The sequence below is a fragment of the Hippocampus guttulatus genome, chromosome 1 (genome assembly GCF_054856545.1).
Source record: "Hippocampus guttulatus isolate MCC_2025c chromosome 1, RoL_Hgut_1.0, whole genome shotgun sequence".
Taxonomy (NCBI): Eukaryota; Metazoa; Chordata; class Actinopteri; order Syngnathiformes; family Syngnathidae; genus Hippocampus; species Hippocampus guttulatus.
Genome location: NC_141261.1, coordinates 13,743,533 through 13,763,744, shown reverse-complemented (window position 1 = coordinate 13,763,744; position 20,212 = coordinate 13,743,533). Strand labels below are relative to the sequence as shown.

The following is a 20,212-nucleotide window of genomic DNA, read 5'->3' as shown; positions in this document are numbered from 1 at the left end:
ATTTTACATTGTTGTAAATGTGGCATGAATTTTAAATCAGATTATGACAATAATGCAAACAAATCTGACTTTATCGCATCAACGTTTCATCAAACAACGATATTCAAACTGCACTTAATGAACAGCTCGCATTTATTACATATGATCATTTGAAATGTTGGTACAGATTTTAGGAAGCATCATACAAGACAATACAATAAATGCTGATTTATATATGGAAGTTGACATGCTTGATTGGCTTTCACGGGCCACATAAAATTATGTCGCGGGCCAGATTTGGCCCCCGGGCCTTGAGTTTGACACATTATATAAATAAATACACAATAATAATAGACATATTAAAAAAAAGCCTACCAACCAACCAAAATGAATCCGTTTTTGTTTGTTTTTTTAATCTAAATTGCAGCCTGTGCAATTTGAAAATTGCATTCTACATCACTGCGATATTGATTTGAATTTGATTCCCCGTTCAACCCAAGAGTATGAGTCCAAATTGTCGCACCAAAATCCACAGTAAAATGTCATGTTTCACTCCATGATTCTATTTATTTTCACAACCCTGCGGACAAAATAAAACATCTACTGCAGAGAGGCACAAGTCAAAGAATTTGAGCACCTACATTATTCTTCTGCAAGATCTGCAGAGCTCGGTTGACATTGTTGAGCGAGTGGACGCGTGTGGTGCCCTTTTCCAACCTCACCTGCAAACACGCACACAGCGGATTTGAGCCACCAGCACAGTGAACGCACGTTGACCGATTCTCCGCATTTTGTTGGGATGATTCTACAGTGTGAAATGATACCTGCTCATTTCCAACGAGACCCTGCAGCAGCTCTAACAAGCGTCGGCCGTCGCACAGGTCCGAGAAGAGATCCTCCACAGGTGGTTTCCCTGCCTGGAACACGCATGGGATCAGTGACATTCGGTTAAATGAAAGAACTATGAGGCCTTTACGACATGGTTCTGGTGATTTCGAACTTGATTGGACTTGGCTAAGTTGAAAAGGAAAATTGGATGATAAATAGTGTTACGTCTGTGTGAGTGTAGAAACTTATGATCTTGATCATTTCTATTCATGGATGAGTCCAAACGAAGGAACCATCGTTGTTCATAAACGAGTGCTCGTGAACTCCGGCATCACCAGAGCAGGGTTGCATTTCAAGTCCGCTATTTGCAACCCTTCTCGCTCCTTGACGTTTCAGACTCAGAAGTCATACTCGTGCCACTCTACTCTCAAGGATCTCTGACGACCTACCTGACTTTTATTTTTTTTTAACACCTGATTCGAACCCAAAGCTCAAAATAATTTTTTTCTTTGCAGAGCAGTTTTGCTCATCGATGATGTCATCTGAAGAGCAATCTTCCCGTTTTGAAGAACAATTTTTTGCAGGTTAATCCTATGGGTTTTATTAAAAATAATATGACAATATAATGAATGAGTTCTTATTATTTCTGAAATCAGCATTTCCAGTTATGTGTTCTGTTGTATTATTGTTAATGTTTCAGGTTATGAAAAGCGCATTGTTACAACTGTCAATGTTGTGAAAGAAGAAAAACCTTTTTTTGCCTCACAATGGACAAAATCACAATTTACAGCAGCAAAATCTTGGAAGAAATTCGAAAAACAAAGTATTTGCATGCACAAAATACATTTTAAAAATGAACTGTACACAGTACAGAATGCAATATAAATATAAGATATAAGCATATATGCAACGGCATAGAGCCATAGAAAGAAATATTTTGAATTATATTGAAAACCGCATTTCCTTGTCGGCAAATGTTTTTAGTGGGGGCAATTTCAGATTTAAATTTTGTGTTTCTCAATGGGGTTGAAAGGTCTTTTAGCAAAGCTAAATTGGAAAAAAAAAACAGATCTACTGTCATGTAATTGAGAGAACATTTGTTGTGCGGACCTCAAAAGTCACAATCAGGACTCTTGTGAAAACAGACAACATTATTGATCTTAAAAATAGTTTGTACTATAATAATACTTTGAATCTTATAAGCTGCTTCTCCCGGCTGATGTACGCCATAACATAATGAATTCCCCTTTCTGTCCTATTCAGCTTTGTATCGCAGTGAATAAATCACTTTTTAAATTGCCTGCTATTTTCCTGTCCAAAGATGTGGACGCTCCGGTTTAACGCGGTTGGAGCCAGACTTCTGTGAAAAGGGCACTCGATCACCCAGGCATTTAATTGGGGTGTTTGACGATGACATGCCAAGCTTAGTCTGGTTAGCCATTAGCATGATTTCTCCGAGACTCCTTGTCAACTGTTTATGACGACACTGGGTCAGAAGTGTAGCATAATCGCCGCCACAGAGGCAACGATTACTGACACAGAAGCAATTGTGCCCCAACTCTGGAATAACTTTACCCGCACGAGTAGTTAGCTGTAGCTTGTTGCTAGCTAGCTAATGCGGCGTCAGTAACACCGAGTTTGGCTCAAACTCCAATTGCCCACACGTAGGTGATGTATGTGCAGCCCAGTGAAACTTTCAGGGGCTGCTTCAGGAAAAAAAAAAAATCTGTGATTCTAAACGTTGCTATTCAATGTATTTTTATGAAAGCGAAATTAAATGTGCATCACTGGTGTCAGGTCGAAAATCTCCTATGTCATAATTTGGTAATTTATATACATTTTCAGGATTTGGTCGTATTGTTCAGTCCACACGTGCGTGAGTGTGTTATTTTTACTTTTTAAACATTTTTTTTAAACAAATTATTGATCAATCTAAAGTGTTGAGAATGGCTTGCCCTCTTAAACGATGCAATGTTAATTAATGATTGAACAAACATGCAGGGGTTTGTTTTCCATGAAGAATATAGAGGTAGGATGATTTTGCACGACGCCACAGATATTTTTGTACTGTGGCAGCAAACCGTCGTACCTGGAGTATACCCACGCAGAGCGGAGATTAAAACCTTCCTTTTTTTACTACTGTGTTGCCAGACTCAGAGTTAATTGGCCTCGCACGGTGACTTTCATCTCGTCCTTTAATGTGCATCTTGAACAAACAAATGGAATATACCGAGGCCGACCCAACTGTTCATTTCCTCAAGATGACTGCGCCACACGCCTGTATGCACCCTCCATGACATCTGAGTATTTGAGGATTCCTGTGGGAATCCCCCCCACAGGCTGCTGCATCTCTCATGGCATCTCCTCCAGATGCGAGACAGCGCGAGCGAGTACCCTCGGACACCTTCTGACCACGGCACTGTTGTGGCATTCGAGATGCGCTGCACTACCTGAGCAAACTGCAGCCACCGAATATTTTTAGAATCGAGTGGGCCCGATCAATTATTCAATATGAATCCCAGTAAAATGGATTCCACATGATTAAACACAATAGTGTGCGAGTGAGGTGCAGGTATTACATCGGCCAACTCGAGGTCGTTATCCTCCTATTCCACTGTAGTATCTATGACGATGAGTGAGTGTGGTTTAAAAGGAGTGGCCTGGCCTGATGAGCGACATGGGCGTCAGCAAATGAGAATCTGGAGTTGGATGGCTGTGAACTGGCTAACCCAGGAGTCGGAATCCCAAAATGTTGAAAGAGTCATGTTGGACCCAAAAACAAATATGTCGGGAGCCGCAAAAAATTTAAAGCCTTATAATGAAGGTAACACATGTTGTATGTATCTATATTTGCTATCTTAGCCTACTATCAAAGTGACGAAATTCCCTTTTTTCGATCAACCAGCCTCCCGGGATCGACCCGTTACCGCACACCCACGCATACGCTCGCACTTACACCCGCATGTCAAGATGAGCAACAGCCATAACGGCCGCTAAGATGAACGAGGCATGGGACGCATTTTTCCCGTTTAAAAACGCTTCTCTCGTCCCTCCGGATTCCCATTCTTTGCCAGTACCCTCGGTGATTTGGACATAAAACGCCTTTTTTTTTTTTTAAACAACAGCCACTTGCCTGGCATCCCGTCCTGCTAATAGAAACGTGTGTCGCAGGCTGTCACTCAAATCTTCATTGACAGAAGTGTTGAAATTTAATATTTATTCTACACATTTTTACAGCATTGGAAAACGTTAAGAAGGTTTGTATCATGTTTGTCCTCCTACAGAAACCATATTAAAAGATATTTCCCTCCCCCATCTTTTTCCTTTTTCAAGAATTTTTTGAAAAAGCCAGGAGTCACTATGGCGGCGCTAAAGAGCCACATGCGGCTCCAGAGCCGCAGGTTGCCGACCCCCGGGCTAACCCGTCAGTCAGTCCGTCTACTTGTTGAGTGACTCAGCGTGGGTTGAGACCATCGGCAGCTCATACAGGTAGGTGGATATGCAAGGTGTGTCTATCCTTGACCATTTTTGGTGGAAAATGTATTCCTTTGAAGATTTGAGAAGTTATTTGTCTAATCGTTGCAGCCCAAGCACTGGAAACATGCTGACAACTCACTAGGCAGGATACAGTCAGAAATAATGAGTGGGGAAACAATCATATCCCTTCATAGCGATTCCACTCCACGCCATCGTTTGCACCACAGGAGATTCAATTTGGACAAGTTTGTATGCTGGAATGACGATATTTATTTTGCATTATATTCTTTAATGGTGAAGCATTAAGTCCTAATCTGTCTTACCTTAGACAACTGTGAGTTGACCCATTTTGTGAACGTCTTCTTCTGCACATCTTCCCTTTCATCTGACAGTGACAAAGACACAATCAAGTACAGAATCAGCGGGGATCGTAATAAGGCAGTTAGAAATACTGTAGATACATGGATATCGGCGCGGACGATACTTGCGCACACAGAGTTGTGCTCGGCATGACGGGCTTCTCCAATCAGGCTGCGGGTTAATTGCATTCTCATCTCATCAATCATCACAGTGCTAATGATCATTTTTGCCCGTCGGTGTCATCAACGCAGGACTCATCAAACTATGGTCCTCTTATGAATATGTTCTTGCAATTGTGACCATTGAAAGATCAATACATTCGCAGTCTACAAAAAACGTTTTTCGCAGTCCACAAAAAAACGTTTTTGTTTTTTTTATAAAAAGAAAAACTATCGTTGCATTTCCATTTCCAAGCATCCATTCATTCATATTCGATACCGCCTGACCTGTCAAAGGTCATAGGCCAAGGGAGCCCATCCCAAGTGACTTTTTTATTTCATATAGATAGATAGATAGATAGATAGATAGATAGATAGATATAACATAATTTCAGAATACAGTCACTAGATGTCTGCCGTCTGTCGCAAGTCAGTCTCGCACAACCTGTCGCCACCCTAATGGAGCTCGGCAAAGTGTAAGCAGAAGTCCCGTGAGGGCAAACAAGAGATCCGTCTCTTTGGTCCTCGTGGCCCCACTGCAACTGTCACGTTTGTCACGGATTGGGCATCAGTTGCCTGGCAACGGTCACGGCCGTACGACACGGATGGAAATCATGAGACCAAAATCCAATCAGATGGGATTGTTACCGAGAGACGTGCTGGAGGTGGAAGTGGTGGGAAAGGGAGAGAGACAGAGAAGTGAAGAGGAAACAGGGGAATTGGGGTGGAAGACACATTTCAAAGCGGCATTCGGAATACATTTCACCTTAATTTAACATTCTTGACATTATTGGGAAGTTGCATGTGGGTTACGTGGCAACCCGGGGAAGTCTTCATTGGGAGTTTATACAATCGAATTTGGATCAATAATTACTTGCGAACAGAGACACAGACAACAATTTTATCAATAACATTTTTTTAACTGTCTTTGGTTGTCTTTATTTTTGGAGCAAAGGAAAAATGGAGATGCGCAGCAGTCTTAGTTCACAGGTCAGAGTTTCTGGTTTCCTGTTGTCCGTTTTTGCTTTGTCAAGACTACGCTTACTATGTTAAAAAAAAAAAGAAAGAAATGAATATATTAATATATTAAATGATATAATTCCTTGTGTGTCATACTGGTCGAGCAGCCTGCACAACTCTACTTCTGTGCCGGCATTTACGACCAGTTAGAAGTGTAAAGATTCATTTTTTGAACAAGTCAATTCATTTACTTTTTACCGTCTGTTTTTTTTTTTGTACGTACGAACAACAGTGATGATATTCATTTTTTTGGATTGTTGTGCTGATTGGAAACAGATCGTGGCACATAAACGTAAATACATAATGTCAGAGGTGCAGCACAATGTGGACAATAAAATGGCCCCTTAACTTGAGGGTTTAATTTGTTTGGTGACGAAGTTCGCAACTCAAAACGCTTGTAACTTAAATCACTTTTCTCCATTTCAATGACTGGAAATGCCCTTGTGCTCCTTCTGCTGTACACACCTTGGCCACTGGGGGGCGTATAATACAGTGCGACAGACACAAACGAAGAAGAGTTTCACAACTAAGGGACTCCGTATACTGTAGTATTAGTCGTTTTTTACGGACGACAAAAAAAAAGATGCTTATGAGTATTATTTTATTTGTCGACGCATGTTGCATCACCGTTTGTGTTCTAGAGGGTTCTAATACCGCAACTATTAATGCTGTATATCATGGAATATACATGTTTAAAAGACACATGTAACATGGAGGCACACAACAAAAGCATAATATTACATGCACATCCACATAGAGCTACTTAAGCCGCTTTCCCCACTTCCACCTGTTCCAGATTAAGCATAGCACACCTGCAGGGATGAAGCTCACTGCCAAATCAGTGGACACAAACACACGCAGGCACAAAGTTACATGCGCATAAATGTCCTGAGACAACTTGCATTGTTATCCCACTGTGTATCGTACACAACCGAATTTCGTACCACGAGGGACATCACGAATCTGTACGTTATAACGGTAGCTCGTTGTAACCTTTTCCTATAAAATGGCCGCCAACTAATATGTTTAATACAGGATAAACATGTTGATTACAAATATGTGTATATGGAGAAAAAAATTATTCGATAAGAAACAAACAACTGCAGCGTTCCCACTTCATCTCTGAAAACGTTCACTCATCAAATGTTAGCCGGCATTGGCAACTGCCAGTGCCGCCGACGTCCGGGAGACTCCTTTTCCAAAGTGAGAGACAACTTCAGCCTTCACAGACTGCGAGATTTGCTTCCGCTCGCCAGACATGTTTTTTTGAGTTACGTCAGGAAGTACAACAATGTCCAGAGTCGATCAGCGGCGTTGCTAAGCAACGGAGGGGAATTCTGCGCAGTAAGTTCTGTTCCTGAGCAAGGTCGCGGCGGCAGTTAGCTTCTCGCGGTACATTGTCACGAAGGTGTTTTCACTCTTTTGTGGGAAAAATCTGGTCGTAATGAAGTTTGCATTCTAAAGGTGCTCGTTGTGAGCAAAATCGGCAAATGGAAAACAAATGACGTGAAATTGGACTTTGAAATGGGAACGTTATGGGTGGGGGGGTAAAAATGTTGTAAGTCGGGTATGAGGGTCGTCTGTATATGAAAGGTGGTAGTACAGTACACACCTTTGTTCTTGTTCATTGTAACCTCAAAAGGTCAAAAATATTTTTGGTTGGGCATCAGAAGATAAGATGAGAGACTGAAATTTTGGGCTATTGTGAGGGATGTACTGTATATCTGGAGCAGATACACAACTTTGAAGAACTTTTTGCTCAGAAATCCACTTCAACAATCAGTCTTTGTGTCCATTGATTCCACATCCTATTTTCCAGTTGTGACTCACAGAAATGAGTTGAGTGAAAGCGTTTACATCTGCAAGGTCCATTTCCAGCCATATACGGCGTCTCTCCCTCAATGCAATATCCTCCCAACATTTTCTCTCAGCAGTTTACGTCTTCATAAAATCTGACTTTTCGTTAATTACCTCCTGGGGAAACAAGCACATCTTGCTCTTCCTGTGCTTTCTCAGAGAGGAAGCGTTAGAAAGGGGTTCTTATTTCGTGATAGATTTATTTATTTTTTTAGGCATTCATTCAATTTGAATTCTTTTGCCCATGAGAGCTTAACTCAGCAATGTGTTGTGATTCGATGTGAAATGTAACTGTTGGATAATCAATGTATGAATATAATCTCATGACAGAGTCACTATCTTGGTCGGTGTATTTTAGGAAAAAAAAAAATAGCCAGGTAAGCATGCGCTCCACAAACTATTTGACACCACAATGAGTACAGGATGAGAAGCAATGCATTTCGCTGGCTCATCATATCGGCAAGAGTGTCAGAATTCACTTCACATACCAAAATAGCTTTTCCCAGCTAAAAGGTTTGTCTCGCTGCAGCTGGAATGGATCTTCAAGCTCTTCAATCAGATCAAATTATGGCATCCAATTTCTCCCCCCGCTCTCAAATCTGTTTACCGTCCATCCGCAGCTCTGCCTATTTCTTCCCTCAAACTGTAACACCGAGCATTCCTCCGATAAGGATTTATCCTACAGCTATCAGACGTTTATATGCAAAAGGATAAATGCTTGTGAAGATGAAAAATCTATATCGTATTTTTCGGATTATAACTTGCAGTTATGTTCATAGTTTGGCCTGGGGGGGGGGGGGGGGTGCGCTACAGTTGTTTGTTTCTGTGTCTCAAAAAATATTTTTTCTTGATATAAATATATTTAGAATTGACATGTTTATAATGGGGCGGCCCGGTGGACCAGCGGTTAGCGCGTCGACCTCACAGCGCAGAGGTTCAATTCCAGCTCCGGCCTCCCTGTGTGGAGTTTGCATGTTCTCCTGGGCCTGCGTGGGTTTTCACCGGGTATTCCGGTTTCCTCCCACATTCCAAAAACATGCCTGGTAGGCTGATTGAACACTCCAAATTGTCCCTGCGTGTGAGTGTGAGCGCGGATGGTTGTCGGTCTCTGTGTGCCCTGCGATTGGCTGGCAACCGGTTCAGGGTGTCCCCCGCCTACTGCCCGAAGACGGCCTGGGATGGAATCCAGCACCCGCCGCGACCCTTGTGAGGATAAAGCGGATCGTAAAATGAATGAACGAATGAATGTTTATACTGTATTACGTCTGTAAACGTTCATCGTGTATTGCGCAGCCATTTGTTAGAAATGCTTCCAACGAGCTCCCGTTATAACGGACAGATTCGTTATGTCGTTAAGTAGGATTGTGCGCAGTATCCCGACACCTTTGAACGGGCACATGCTGAGCCTTTCTTCTTTCGCCGAAAGAGCAATTTGCTTCCTGATTTTTACTTCCCACAGCGCTAATTGGCTTGAGGGATCAAAGAGGATTTGTGGAGGGGCGGAGCTCGACAAAAAGACAGACTCCCATCTCCCCGCATCACATTAATTCAGCCACCTACTCTCTCTGGAACTTGTCCACGGTCCACCTTTCAGCCATCACCGCTGCTTCGGTTTTGGTTAATTGCAGTTCCAGACATAAAATAGGGCAGGAAAAAAAAAAGTGATGGTGGCAAAACCGGTGAGTGTCCTGCTCAAGGCAAGATCCTACGATGAGGCAGACTGTGTACACCAACCAGACACAACATCAGGCCACCGGCACGAATGATATCTGAAACAACAGCTGCATAAAAAAATATGAGCCCACAAAGACTAATAATCACATCACATAAAAATAGACCTTTTCTCAGTGATGTCACACCTACTTGCAGGTGGCCAACCTCGCTGCGTTCTATTACACGCCGTTTAAAAAAAAAAAAAAAAAAAAAAAGGGTGAAGTGCTCGTGGCAGTCGAAACGAAGATGTCAAGTGAGGTCAAATGCTTCAAAGACAGACTGAATGTCAGACATCATTTAAAATTCCGCACAGGACAACCGGAGCGGAGATTTGAACGTCACAACGGCGCAAGTGATGTAATATCCGCACGCTGCCGCCAGCCGCCTGATTTATCTCCATCATTTCTCCCTCCTAACTTCCCAACGTGTTGGCTTCAAGATGCTCGGCCATTTGGTGGCACCACTCGACTCAACGCGATCAATAAATCTTTATGAACACCGCAGTCATTTAAATCATCCAATCAATTCTTTAAAAGCGGATCTGGAGCCAGATGTCCAAGCAAATTAAATGCTAATTACAACCCACGTCCAACCTTGCTTTTTGGCCCAAGGTTCTCACGCGCGTAGTTGCCCGTTGCAGGACTTTTCTGCGAAGCCAAGCCATGATTTATATCAGAACCTTCAGCGAGCCAACATAAAAGCGAAGTTGTTTTGTTGCATGTGCCGGCGGCGTCTTTCAAGGCTCGAGTGAATGGAACTCCGTCACCCCGAGTGTTCACGGCTCTTTTGAACGATACAATTCAATCAACACAATCCTTCGGCTTCCGATGCTGCAAGTAAAAAAAAATTAGAAGAAAATAGAAATGCGCTCGTCTGTTGGGGCGTAAAGTCTGCAAGGGGGATATTGTGGGGGATGACTTGCTCCTCATATGTTCAACAAAATGAATGCTAGCCAAACACCCGAAATTGTACCTCCTCGTCAAAGCGACGAGTGGATGCCAGTTCATCCAACGAACACGAATGCAGTGCATGCAGTCATTGCGAAAACAAACGCATCCAATGCAGCCCAAAACAACACTCGTCTTAACTCCATCCTAAAAAAGGCCCAGCAGAGGAAGTTTCTTCCTGAGGCTGCTGAGGACGGCCTGCCACGGCAGCTGCGGAGACTGTTCTACACAGCGTTGGTTTAACACCGCCCCAAAAAAAAAAAAGGACAAAATCCGACTGCAAACGACAGTTAGGACTGCGGGAAAAAAAAAATAAAAATCATCGGCACCGCCGTTCCAACCATTCGCGCTCACAATCACAGCTTGGGACAATTTAAGAGTGTTCAGTCAACCTGCCATGCATGTTTATGGAATGTGGGAGGAAAACGGAGTACCCGGAGAAAACCCACACAGACCCGGGGAGAACATGCAAACTCCACACAGGAAGGCTGGAGCTGGAATCGAACCTCGCACCTCTACGCTGTGAGGCGGACGTGCTAACCCGTCGCGCACAGTGTCGCCCGGCTTGACAGATGATTATCGGAGTTCAATTTGCCCCTTCACATGAGTGCTAAAATTCAAAGGAGAGGAAATGGAAATCGGGCTCCTCAAGACAGGAAAACAGGGAGGTGCCCAAATTTGTGGATTGTCACATAATCACGAAGCGCAACAGGCAGGCGGTGGGTGACCAACAAGGCCAGATAGGACATCAGAGTATGCAGCAAGGCAAGCTGGAACCACTTTTGCGTTTCAACTCCTTGACGGCGATCACATCTCAACTGTCCAGCAGTGGACGGGAAGCACAAATTAATCGATAGTGCTGCCCCCTCTTTATGAAATCACCACTTTTGTTCTGAGGTGGGGGGGGGGGGGGGGTAGTGCGTTTTATGTAACTGCCTAAGGTGCCACGAGGTGGCGCCAAAGCCCTGGCCATTACAAAAGTGGTCATTGGTGTCAAGCAATTAAGATAAGATAAGAAAATTCCCAATTCACAGCAGCAAAGTTATCAAAGGAAGAAGTAGAACAACAAAATATAGGAGCTGCTGGAAAGGCAGCCACTCTCGCGGCGCCATTTTGAAGTCAAAATAACAAAAATAACACAACACAACACATAGGACACAGACAGTCGTGCAATCTTCACCACTTTTCTGCATTAGTGCTCCATCTCGACAAAGAGACATCATTTCGCCTTTGTGGTTTGTTGATTTCGGGCATTTTCATCATGAAATCCCGTGGATGCATCCCGTTTTTAATTAAGGACAATTTTAGATATGTTTAAAATTATAATCATATATCATACTCATTAAACTATGAATACAGTGATCTCTCGCTATTTCACGGTTCGTTTATCGCGGCTTCAGTGCATCCCGGATTTTTTCAAACATATTCATTAACATTTTTTTTTTAATTTTCACATACATGTAGTACAGTTCTGTATATGTTGCTCTATGTGACTTGCTGTTGTTTTGCTGACTTTCGCAGCTTCTTGTGGACCGTTTGCGGACTTTTTGCAGACTTGAAAAAAAATATATATATATTTTTTTTAATATGTTTACTGTATTTTGTTATTCATAAACTAACCTAACTTATACATGTTTGAATCTATTAGTATAGCATTAAGTCATGTTAATGACTTCAAATTTTATTTCTACATGCATGTATACCATTAAATTTGGCCTTATAAATATTATGTACATGCATCTATATGCCCCTACTCTTTGACTTCCCCACATCCACATGATATTCCGATATGGCCAATGTGGATTTGTGTCAGCAAGAGGGCGGTGCGGTGTCGTGTCGTACAGGAGACTCAAAATGACAAAATGAGGCAACAGTTTGCAATAAGTTGGCTCGAGCGCGACCGAGGCTGTCACTTCTAGCGCGGAAGTGACGGCTCGCTGCTCGAAGCTCAATGACATCACGGGAAACAAGAAAAAAAAAAAGGACGAGCCATCTTCCAGTTCAGTCCCTGTCTTCTATTTGATGCTGATGCCGGCTAAAGAGGTAGCGAGGGCCCACCGGCACATGCGCACGCTGGCCGTGAAGGGCGGCAGACCGACTGTTGGTCGATTACAGTCTGAGACAGTCGCACGCTCACACACCAGAGCAGCCGTATAAAGTAAACATTATGACATGGGCTGTAAAAATTGATTCCCCCGCCTAGACTCAGTTCCTCCATCGTCCTCACACACCTGAAACTGTTCAGGCGCCTAAAGCAACAAAATGTAGGACGACGGTCATAAAATAGCAAGGAGGCAGCCGTACGATTCTATGTTCTTGCAATAAAAAGGATAGGAACCCGGACTTGACACCCAATTTTAGTGCTCTCGAACCAACCTGGACATAAAGGGCCCCCCCTGCTAGTCAAGTAGTTGACGCCCCACCCCAAAACGATTTTGAGTTGCTGTCGATGCCACCGCCTGATGAAATGAAGCTCCTAACCTCATTTCAATGTAGTTTCTTGGCACCAAGATTCCATAACAGCATTGCCAAAACGATATTTTTATATTAGACGCGGCTTTGGCCCGAGGGAGGGAAAAACAAAACAGCAAATAGCTTTGTTGACATACTTTTATGGCAACGAAACCATATAATTCTTGTCTTACTATAAATAGTCATTCAAACATGAACCTAAGAACTGTACTGCATTTCGAAGCCAACTTCAGTTGGCGTTAAGCAGCACAGGTTGCGCTTGTTAATTAGTGTCTGATTTAATTTTGAAAACAAACTTCACGCTTGGCAGGCTTTTATTTTTAATGTCTCCCCGGGGACCGAAAGTTACAGCTTTCGAAATTGTTGTGTAGGTCGTGTATTCTTACTTGACAAAGGCCACGTTGACACAAACATTTTCAAAATACGTGATTTTTTATTTTTGGCAAACTCGGCCCGGGGTGAGTCGTTTCCCCACCAACTATTTTGAAGGGACAAACTTAACGTGTCACATTAATTAATGCACTCGGGTATAGAACTACTCACATATATAATTTTTAAACATATTTGTTTAAAAAAACACAATGGTCCATTTCAAACATGTTCTCATGGCCATACTTCAGTATAACCGTCCATGAAAATAAATGACTTGAACGCGAGATCCGGCAGAACTATCAACCTGCTAAACATTCGAGTAATCGACAACAAATAGATATGCAAAATAATGAAGCGATGCAGTAAGTACGGTGCCAAACCAATTTAGCGCTGAGCCAGTCAGGACTGTGCCCCCGCCTCTTGCTACCCCTGAGCTAGGATCACCCCACAAAAGAAGGCATGACTAGTGGGCTCTCTCTAGACCGAGATACTCCGTCAAAATGTGACAGAGACAGACAGAGCGACGGAGGTTACGTTGGGCAAAAAAGAAACAAAAATACAGTAGACACATGGCTGGGTGGGGGGGCTTAAGTGAAGAAGACTTGGAGAGGAGAGAAGACCGAGATTATGCGGGGACTTGTCTGAAAGAGGATCATGACGGACCTGAGCCGAGCCAGCGTGACAAATCCCGGCATGCACCTGTGGCCTGAGACGCATCGCACCGCGTAAACACACATTTTCACGCTGTCAAGACCCGGATGATGACTTTGCAATGTGGAGCACTCGCGCAGAATATCGAGTGGATTTCTTTTTTTCTTTTCTTTTTTCCTTCTTCCTTCCATTTCCCAATTTCCCAATATTCGGTAATATTCACTTGGGATAATGTCGGTGGTTAGAGCTACAACCAATATTTTTTTTTCCTTTATCTGCTCTGAATTTAACAAGCAGTTGCTTTTACATACCTCCTTATATTTGTTTTTATTGTTCGTTATATGCATCGTCAACTGGCGATCTGCAAGTTTTCAAGTTGCATCCGGTCTTGCTTCATTAATGCAATGCAAGTGAGTGTGGATGCCTCCGAGTGGTGACAATTTTTTTCAAAAGCTTGCAATCTTTTGTGTGTGTGTGTGTGTAAGTCAAATAGTTGGGTCTTTCAAGGCCTGGCACACAAAATCAACTATTCAGTCCAGCACTGTCTTCCAAGAAAGTCAATGTTTTTTCAATCCATCACTTTCTATATCATCTATATTGTTATGACTTTTTGTTATGACATTCCACATTAACACTTCACAATGTTTGTCCACATTATTCAAGCACTCCCTAAAGAAGAATCCATCCCAACAGAATCTTGACTAAACACGGATATGCCGCCACAAAAACTGGGGGTTGCCCAATTGAAAAAAAAAAAAAATCATATATAAAAATAATTATATATTTTTAATCAGGGGGGTCAAACTCATTTTTGTCACGGGCCACATTGTAGTTACGGTTTCCCTTGGAGGGCCATTATGAATTTGGCGAAACCATATAAATGTTTAATCCCGTCCACATATTACATACACAGTGCACAACAAATCGATGAATAACTAGTTTTAAAATCAGAAGTCAAGAATAATGTCTGTTTTTTGTGGATTACATATGACGATTTGAAATTTTGGTTCAGACTTCAGCAAGCATCATGGAACTCGATATGCTTGATTTGCTTTTGCGGGCCACATAAAATGATGTGGGGGGCCAGATTTGGCCCCCGGGCCTTGACTTTGACACCTGTGCTTTAAACGATACAGTATTTCAAAAAGTCAGCCAATACGTGAATGTCAGTGTGCCGTGTACAATACAGCGCCTTTGGCTGCAATTCAAAGGGGGAATATTGATTGGATATCCCAGTCATTTGCGTTCCAAGCTTCACGGCGGAACAAATTCAGCTCGTAAACCAAGGCACCGCTGTATTCAGTGCAGGAGGAGAGAGGGAAGCCCCGAGCGCATCATTCCTTCAGGGAAAGGCTCAACCAGAGCAATGAGAACCAGGGAGCGGAGGAAAGATGCACACACACACACACACACACACACACACACACACACGCTTGTTGCAAAGGCGGGCGCGCATGCACGCGCGATCCGGGCGCGCGCCACACGCAGAGGAATTTCTCGCAGCCCGCACATGGACTTTTAGTCAAGAAGCGACTCGAGCTCGCTTCGGCAATGAACGTCGGGGGGGACACAAGCGGACTTGACTCATCATGACATACGCGATCAGCCATTTTTTTTTTTGGTTTCTGTTTCTTTTTTTTTTTTTAACATAAAGAGGTCGTACCTGAGTAACGCGCCGCTCGAGCCTGCCCCGGCACGTTGACCGCCTTGAATCCGATCTTAACAGAAAGGAACAGGTGAACGCCGGGCGTACTCCGATTGTTGTTGCCCGTCGAACGGCGCGCCTGTTCCGAAAATGCCGATCGTCCGCTCCTGCTCCGCGAGCATCACATCACAAGGTCCGCGAGGTTCCGAAGAGGAACAAGTGGGAGTCAAGCAGCCCACTCGGGTTCTCACAAATCACAAATAGTCCCGCTGAAGTCCCGGAGCCGCTGACTCCTCCCCCTCTCTCTCTTTTCTTTGGATTAGACGAGCTCTCCATCACTTTCAAGTTCCAATTTGATTGGGTGGCGGCCAAAGGGGAGTCCCAACGGAACCCCCCCCCCCCCCCCGCACACGAGGAGGCCAACAACTTTGGATCAGCACCGATAAATTGCTTAACCTCCACGCACTCCCCACCCACCTGCTGCATAGGCCGGAATGGATTCATGAGCATTCGGGCATTCTTCGCTGAAAAAGCTTCTCGAGCTGTCGCATTAATCGTCACCAAAATGCAAAGCGGGTTCGCCCTTACTAAGGGCCCCTTAGACCGCGAACCTCCCAGTGACCAAGTTTGAAGGGGGTTACATTTGCATAAAATTCAAATGCAATATCATAAAATAGAGTAAGGGCTGAACGATTTTGAAAAAGAATCTAATTGCGATATTATTGTTCACTGCAATATTGCAATTGCGACTCAACCCTTTCATGCACCCTGTAACCCACTGGTGTCAAAGTTAAGGCCCGGGGGCCAGATCTGGCCCACCACGTCATTTTATGTGGCCCGCGAAAGCAAATCAACTTCCATGATCCTTGCTTAAATCTGTACCAAAATCTCAAATTGTCATACGTAATAAATCACGGTAACATTTTTCAATAAGTTTGTTACCCTGTTTACACTCACTTAAGCAATAATTGAACAAATACTTGACTGATTTCAAAACTAGTAACCCATCTTTTTTTTTGTGTGTGTGTACATGTAATAATACAATGTGATGATTAAACATTTATTCGGTTTTACTGTTGTAACGGCCAAAGTGGCCCATGACAAAAATCAGTTTGACACCCCGACCTGATAACATGACAAACTGTCCACTGTAGTAACCGCTGTCCATGAAAGGGTTAAAATGCATTTTTTTTTCAAGGTACACTTCCCATGTATTTTTTTAAACAAACACAACCAATAAATTGATCTGTAAATACAATATCAGGTTTATTATACCCCCCCAAAAAATGGTGGTTGATAAATGAGTTTTATCTGAGTTTGAAGCGGATTACGTGGGACAGGAGAAGTGAACTAATCTCTTTTTGTCAATGGAAGCTACAGCTTCGGGTTTGCTTTCAAAACTTAGCTTGTAGCAGACGTGCGCACATTTTCAGCATGACGTCTCTGATCCACTGTTGAAAGGACACTTTGATCCTCTCCTCTTTCATCTATAACTGCTTCAGACAACAAAGTGTATGCAGAAAAGTGGTGAAGATTGCACGACTGTCTGTGTCCTGTGTTGTGTTATTTTTGTTATTTTGACTTCAAAATGGCGCCGCAAGAGTGGCTGCCTTTCCAGCAGCTCCTATATTTTGTTGTTCTACTTCTTCCTTTCATAACTTTGCTGCTGTGAATTGAGAATTTCTCCATTGCGAGACTAATAAAGGTTTTCTTTTTTTCTTATGAGGCTCACATTAAAATTAACCATGGATTAATATGAAATAAATCCACTTCAATTAGAATTGTTAACTTACTCAACACTTGCGGTCTTTTGAACATTCGCGATTATTTATTGGAAGAGATAGTCTGGCGAGCATTGTTGGATTTCTGGATTGCAAACTTCCATGAGTGCCAGTTGTTGGGAGCGGGGATCAGAGCTGAGGTGACTCGATCACCGGCTGGCTCCATCGGCTTATTTCCTGGGTCATCCGATGCCACGTTAATTGGCCGGTCGGCAAACATCCATCGGAGTAGCAGGAAGGAGAAGCACTTAACGGGCATTTAAGACTCCTTTTGCTCTTCCTGTTACAGACTGATGCAGTTAGATTGCAGTGCGCTTACATCCAAACCCAGACCAGAATTGGATTCTTTTCAAATCAGTTCAGAGGTTCAATAATGCAATCCAATGGATTCACACTGCATGCTTGAGGTGACACAATTCCAATTGTGTGTGTGTGTGGTTTTTTTTGTTTTTTTTTTGCTCTGAAGTGGCTCAATCATACGGATATGGGTCATAACGTCTTAAAGCGAGGGGTAGGGAGGGGGGTGGTAAACACAAATGGAATCGTATGTCCACAGACTGAAAGTAGTCTCCTTCCTGATACGCATCGGTTATCTGTAAACACAAAGATCGGACATTGCCGTGATGAATGGCGCAATCAATGCGACTGTCGTCCAGAAAATCTTGCGGGCCGACGTCTGCGCCATCAGTTTGTGTCCTCAAACTCGAGCTCTCCTTGGTTATGCGGCAGGGCGACAACTTGGAACATTAATGGCAAACCTCTGAACGAAGACTCGTCAGCAATTATCGCAAACGCTTGATTTCTGTTACGATGGCAGAAGCAGTTCATAGGTTGAGGGGGCTGGGCGCGTTGTTGACTGCTTGGACTTAAAATATTCACACTGGCAATTGCACAGGAGTGGTGGCTCGGAAAGAAGGCAGCGCCACAAAGGCAAGCTCCATTAAAAAAAAAAAAAAACAACAACAACAATGATCAAAAAATCTTTAGTCTCTCAAGCCTGAGTGCGCAGCCGTCTTTCGGGCTTTAATATGCCGTAATGACCCCTCCAGAGACATTAGTGCATTATGATTATACACTGCTTCGGAAGTGCTTGCGTCAACTTCCTGTTTGCCAAGGCAAGCAGAACAACAAGCCACTGCCCGGTCCGTCATACCCAGCAGCCGAGTAAACCTCACTTTGGCACGACACACTTGGCCTCGTCGGGCACCAGGCACCATAAGTCATTATTCACTGCGATCACAAGTGTCGTTAAAGAGCCTCTATTTGTCAGCAAAGGGCTGGAAACGCCAAGGTTTCCTGCCCGCTTTTTTGGCTTTGAGATGCCGGGACCACCATTGTGAAGTTGGAATTGCTTCCTTTCCCCGCGCATTCATGTGTGTTCATGAGAAGGTCTTGACACACACAGAGGCCATCTTTTTCATTTATATTTAAAAATTGCAATAGCAACGATACGCCACTTCATTAGCAACACGTGCACACGATTAAGATTCAATACAAAGGCTCGTGATTTAAAACGTTAATAATGCTCAGTTGCAATATTATTAGTTGTGTTGATTGAAACGTACCGTAATTTTCCGCACTAAAAGTCGCACCTAAAAGCCTTGCATTTTCTTAAAAGCTCACAGCGCGCCCTAAAATTCGTTGTGTATTGTGTATGGTCATTATGGTAATATGTCGACCCCAAAATGGCTCCTTGTTCGAGACACGCTTACAACGCAGAGTTCAAAGTGAAAGCGATCGGTTTCGCAGTTGAACACGGAAATACAGCAGCGGCAAGAGAGTTCAACGTTCACGAGTCAATGTTATAACTTGCTGTTGGTTAAGTGAACTGTGTCGCTGCTTTATTCAATCTGTTTTACTGACATCTGATTGCTCTGTTGGCATTTCCTTGAACGTAGCTCCATCTAGTGGATGCATTGTAAATTGCGTCTTATAATGCGGTGCGTCCAATATATGAAAAAAAAAAGACAAAATAGGCCATTCATTGAAGGTGCGCCTCATAATCCGGTGCGCCTTATAGGGTGGAAAATACGGTACACATGCACACGACTGAGATTCAATACAAAGGCTCGGGATTTGAAAAGATAATAATGCTCAGTGGCAATTTTATTAGTTGTGTTGATTAAAACGTATAGAGCGGAACCGTAAAAGAAAACGCCCTCTCTCGCCGAGCAGGACGCAGCGCAGTTGGACAAATTCCCAAATATGGTCAACTAGACTTGCCCCGTGTGTGAAACTCAAGAGGCGGCAATTTTTACACCAAGCGTCTGCCTACTAAAGCTACTTCAGTGCAAACAGGAAAATATGCCGCTAATAGAATCGTGCATCACACGCCAACTGCAGCACAAACACTATCCTTTTCTTTGACACGCACACACACGCGCACTCGTGCTTTGGTTCACTCTCTCTTACCCGTCCGTTCTTGCCATGGAAAACCGAAGCAATTTTCAGGCCGTTACAATAAATTATTCCAATTCTCAATATTCCCTTAATTAAACTTCACTTATCACAGTTGGGGACTCAGGAGCTCAGACATTAAGGAGACAGTTTTCTATGGGGTCCCTATAAGTGTGTGTGTGTGTGTGTGTGTGTGTGGGCACGCGTGCGTGTGCAGGATGAATTGATGTTTTTTTGATTACTATAAATTGCCAAGCAGGATGAATGTGCATGTGAAGGATTACGTATATGCGCCCTGCTATTGACTGGCAACAGTCCAGGCGGAACGCCGCCTCTTGCCCAAAAGCAACTGCGAGGTTCCCCGACTGGGCTATGCAGTCGAAATTTGGTGGATGGATACTTCACATAAAAAGAAGCTGACCAGAGTGGTTCGCACACTGCAAAGTCTTTTGCACGCCCCATTCGCAATTGAGTGACAGCTTAAGTACCGTATTTTCCGTACTATAAGGCCCTAAAAGCATTCAATTTCCTCAAAAGCCGACAGTGCGCCCTACA

The 20,212-nt window shown here is 43.4% G+C and overlaps 1 protein-coding gene across 3 annotated transcripts in view; it reads right to left on the bottom strand.

Moving 5' to 3' along the window:
- The window catches only part of dmd (dystrophin), a 137,805-nt gene that overhangs the window by 108,593 nt on the left and 9,000 nt on the right, over window positions 1-20,212 (bottom strand). For all 3 annotated transcript variants that reach the window (XM_086111300.1, XM_086111318.1, XM_086111308.1), the window contains exons 2-4: window positions 4,608-4,669; window positions 804-896; window positions 621-701 (exon numbers count right to left, since the gene is read on the bottom strand). In XM_086111300.1, coding sequence (XP_085967426.1) covers window positions 621-701; window positions 804-896; window positions 4,608-4,669 — 236 coding nt within the window. The remainder of the gene's footprint in view (window positions 1-620; window positions 702-803; window positions 897-4,607; window positions 4,670-20,212) is intronic.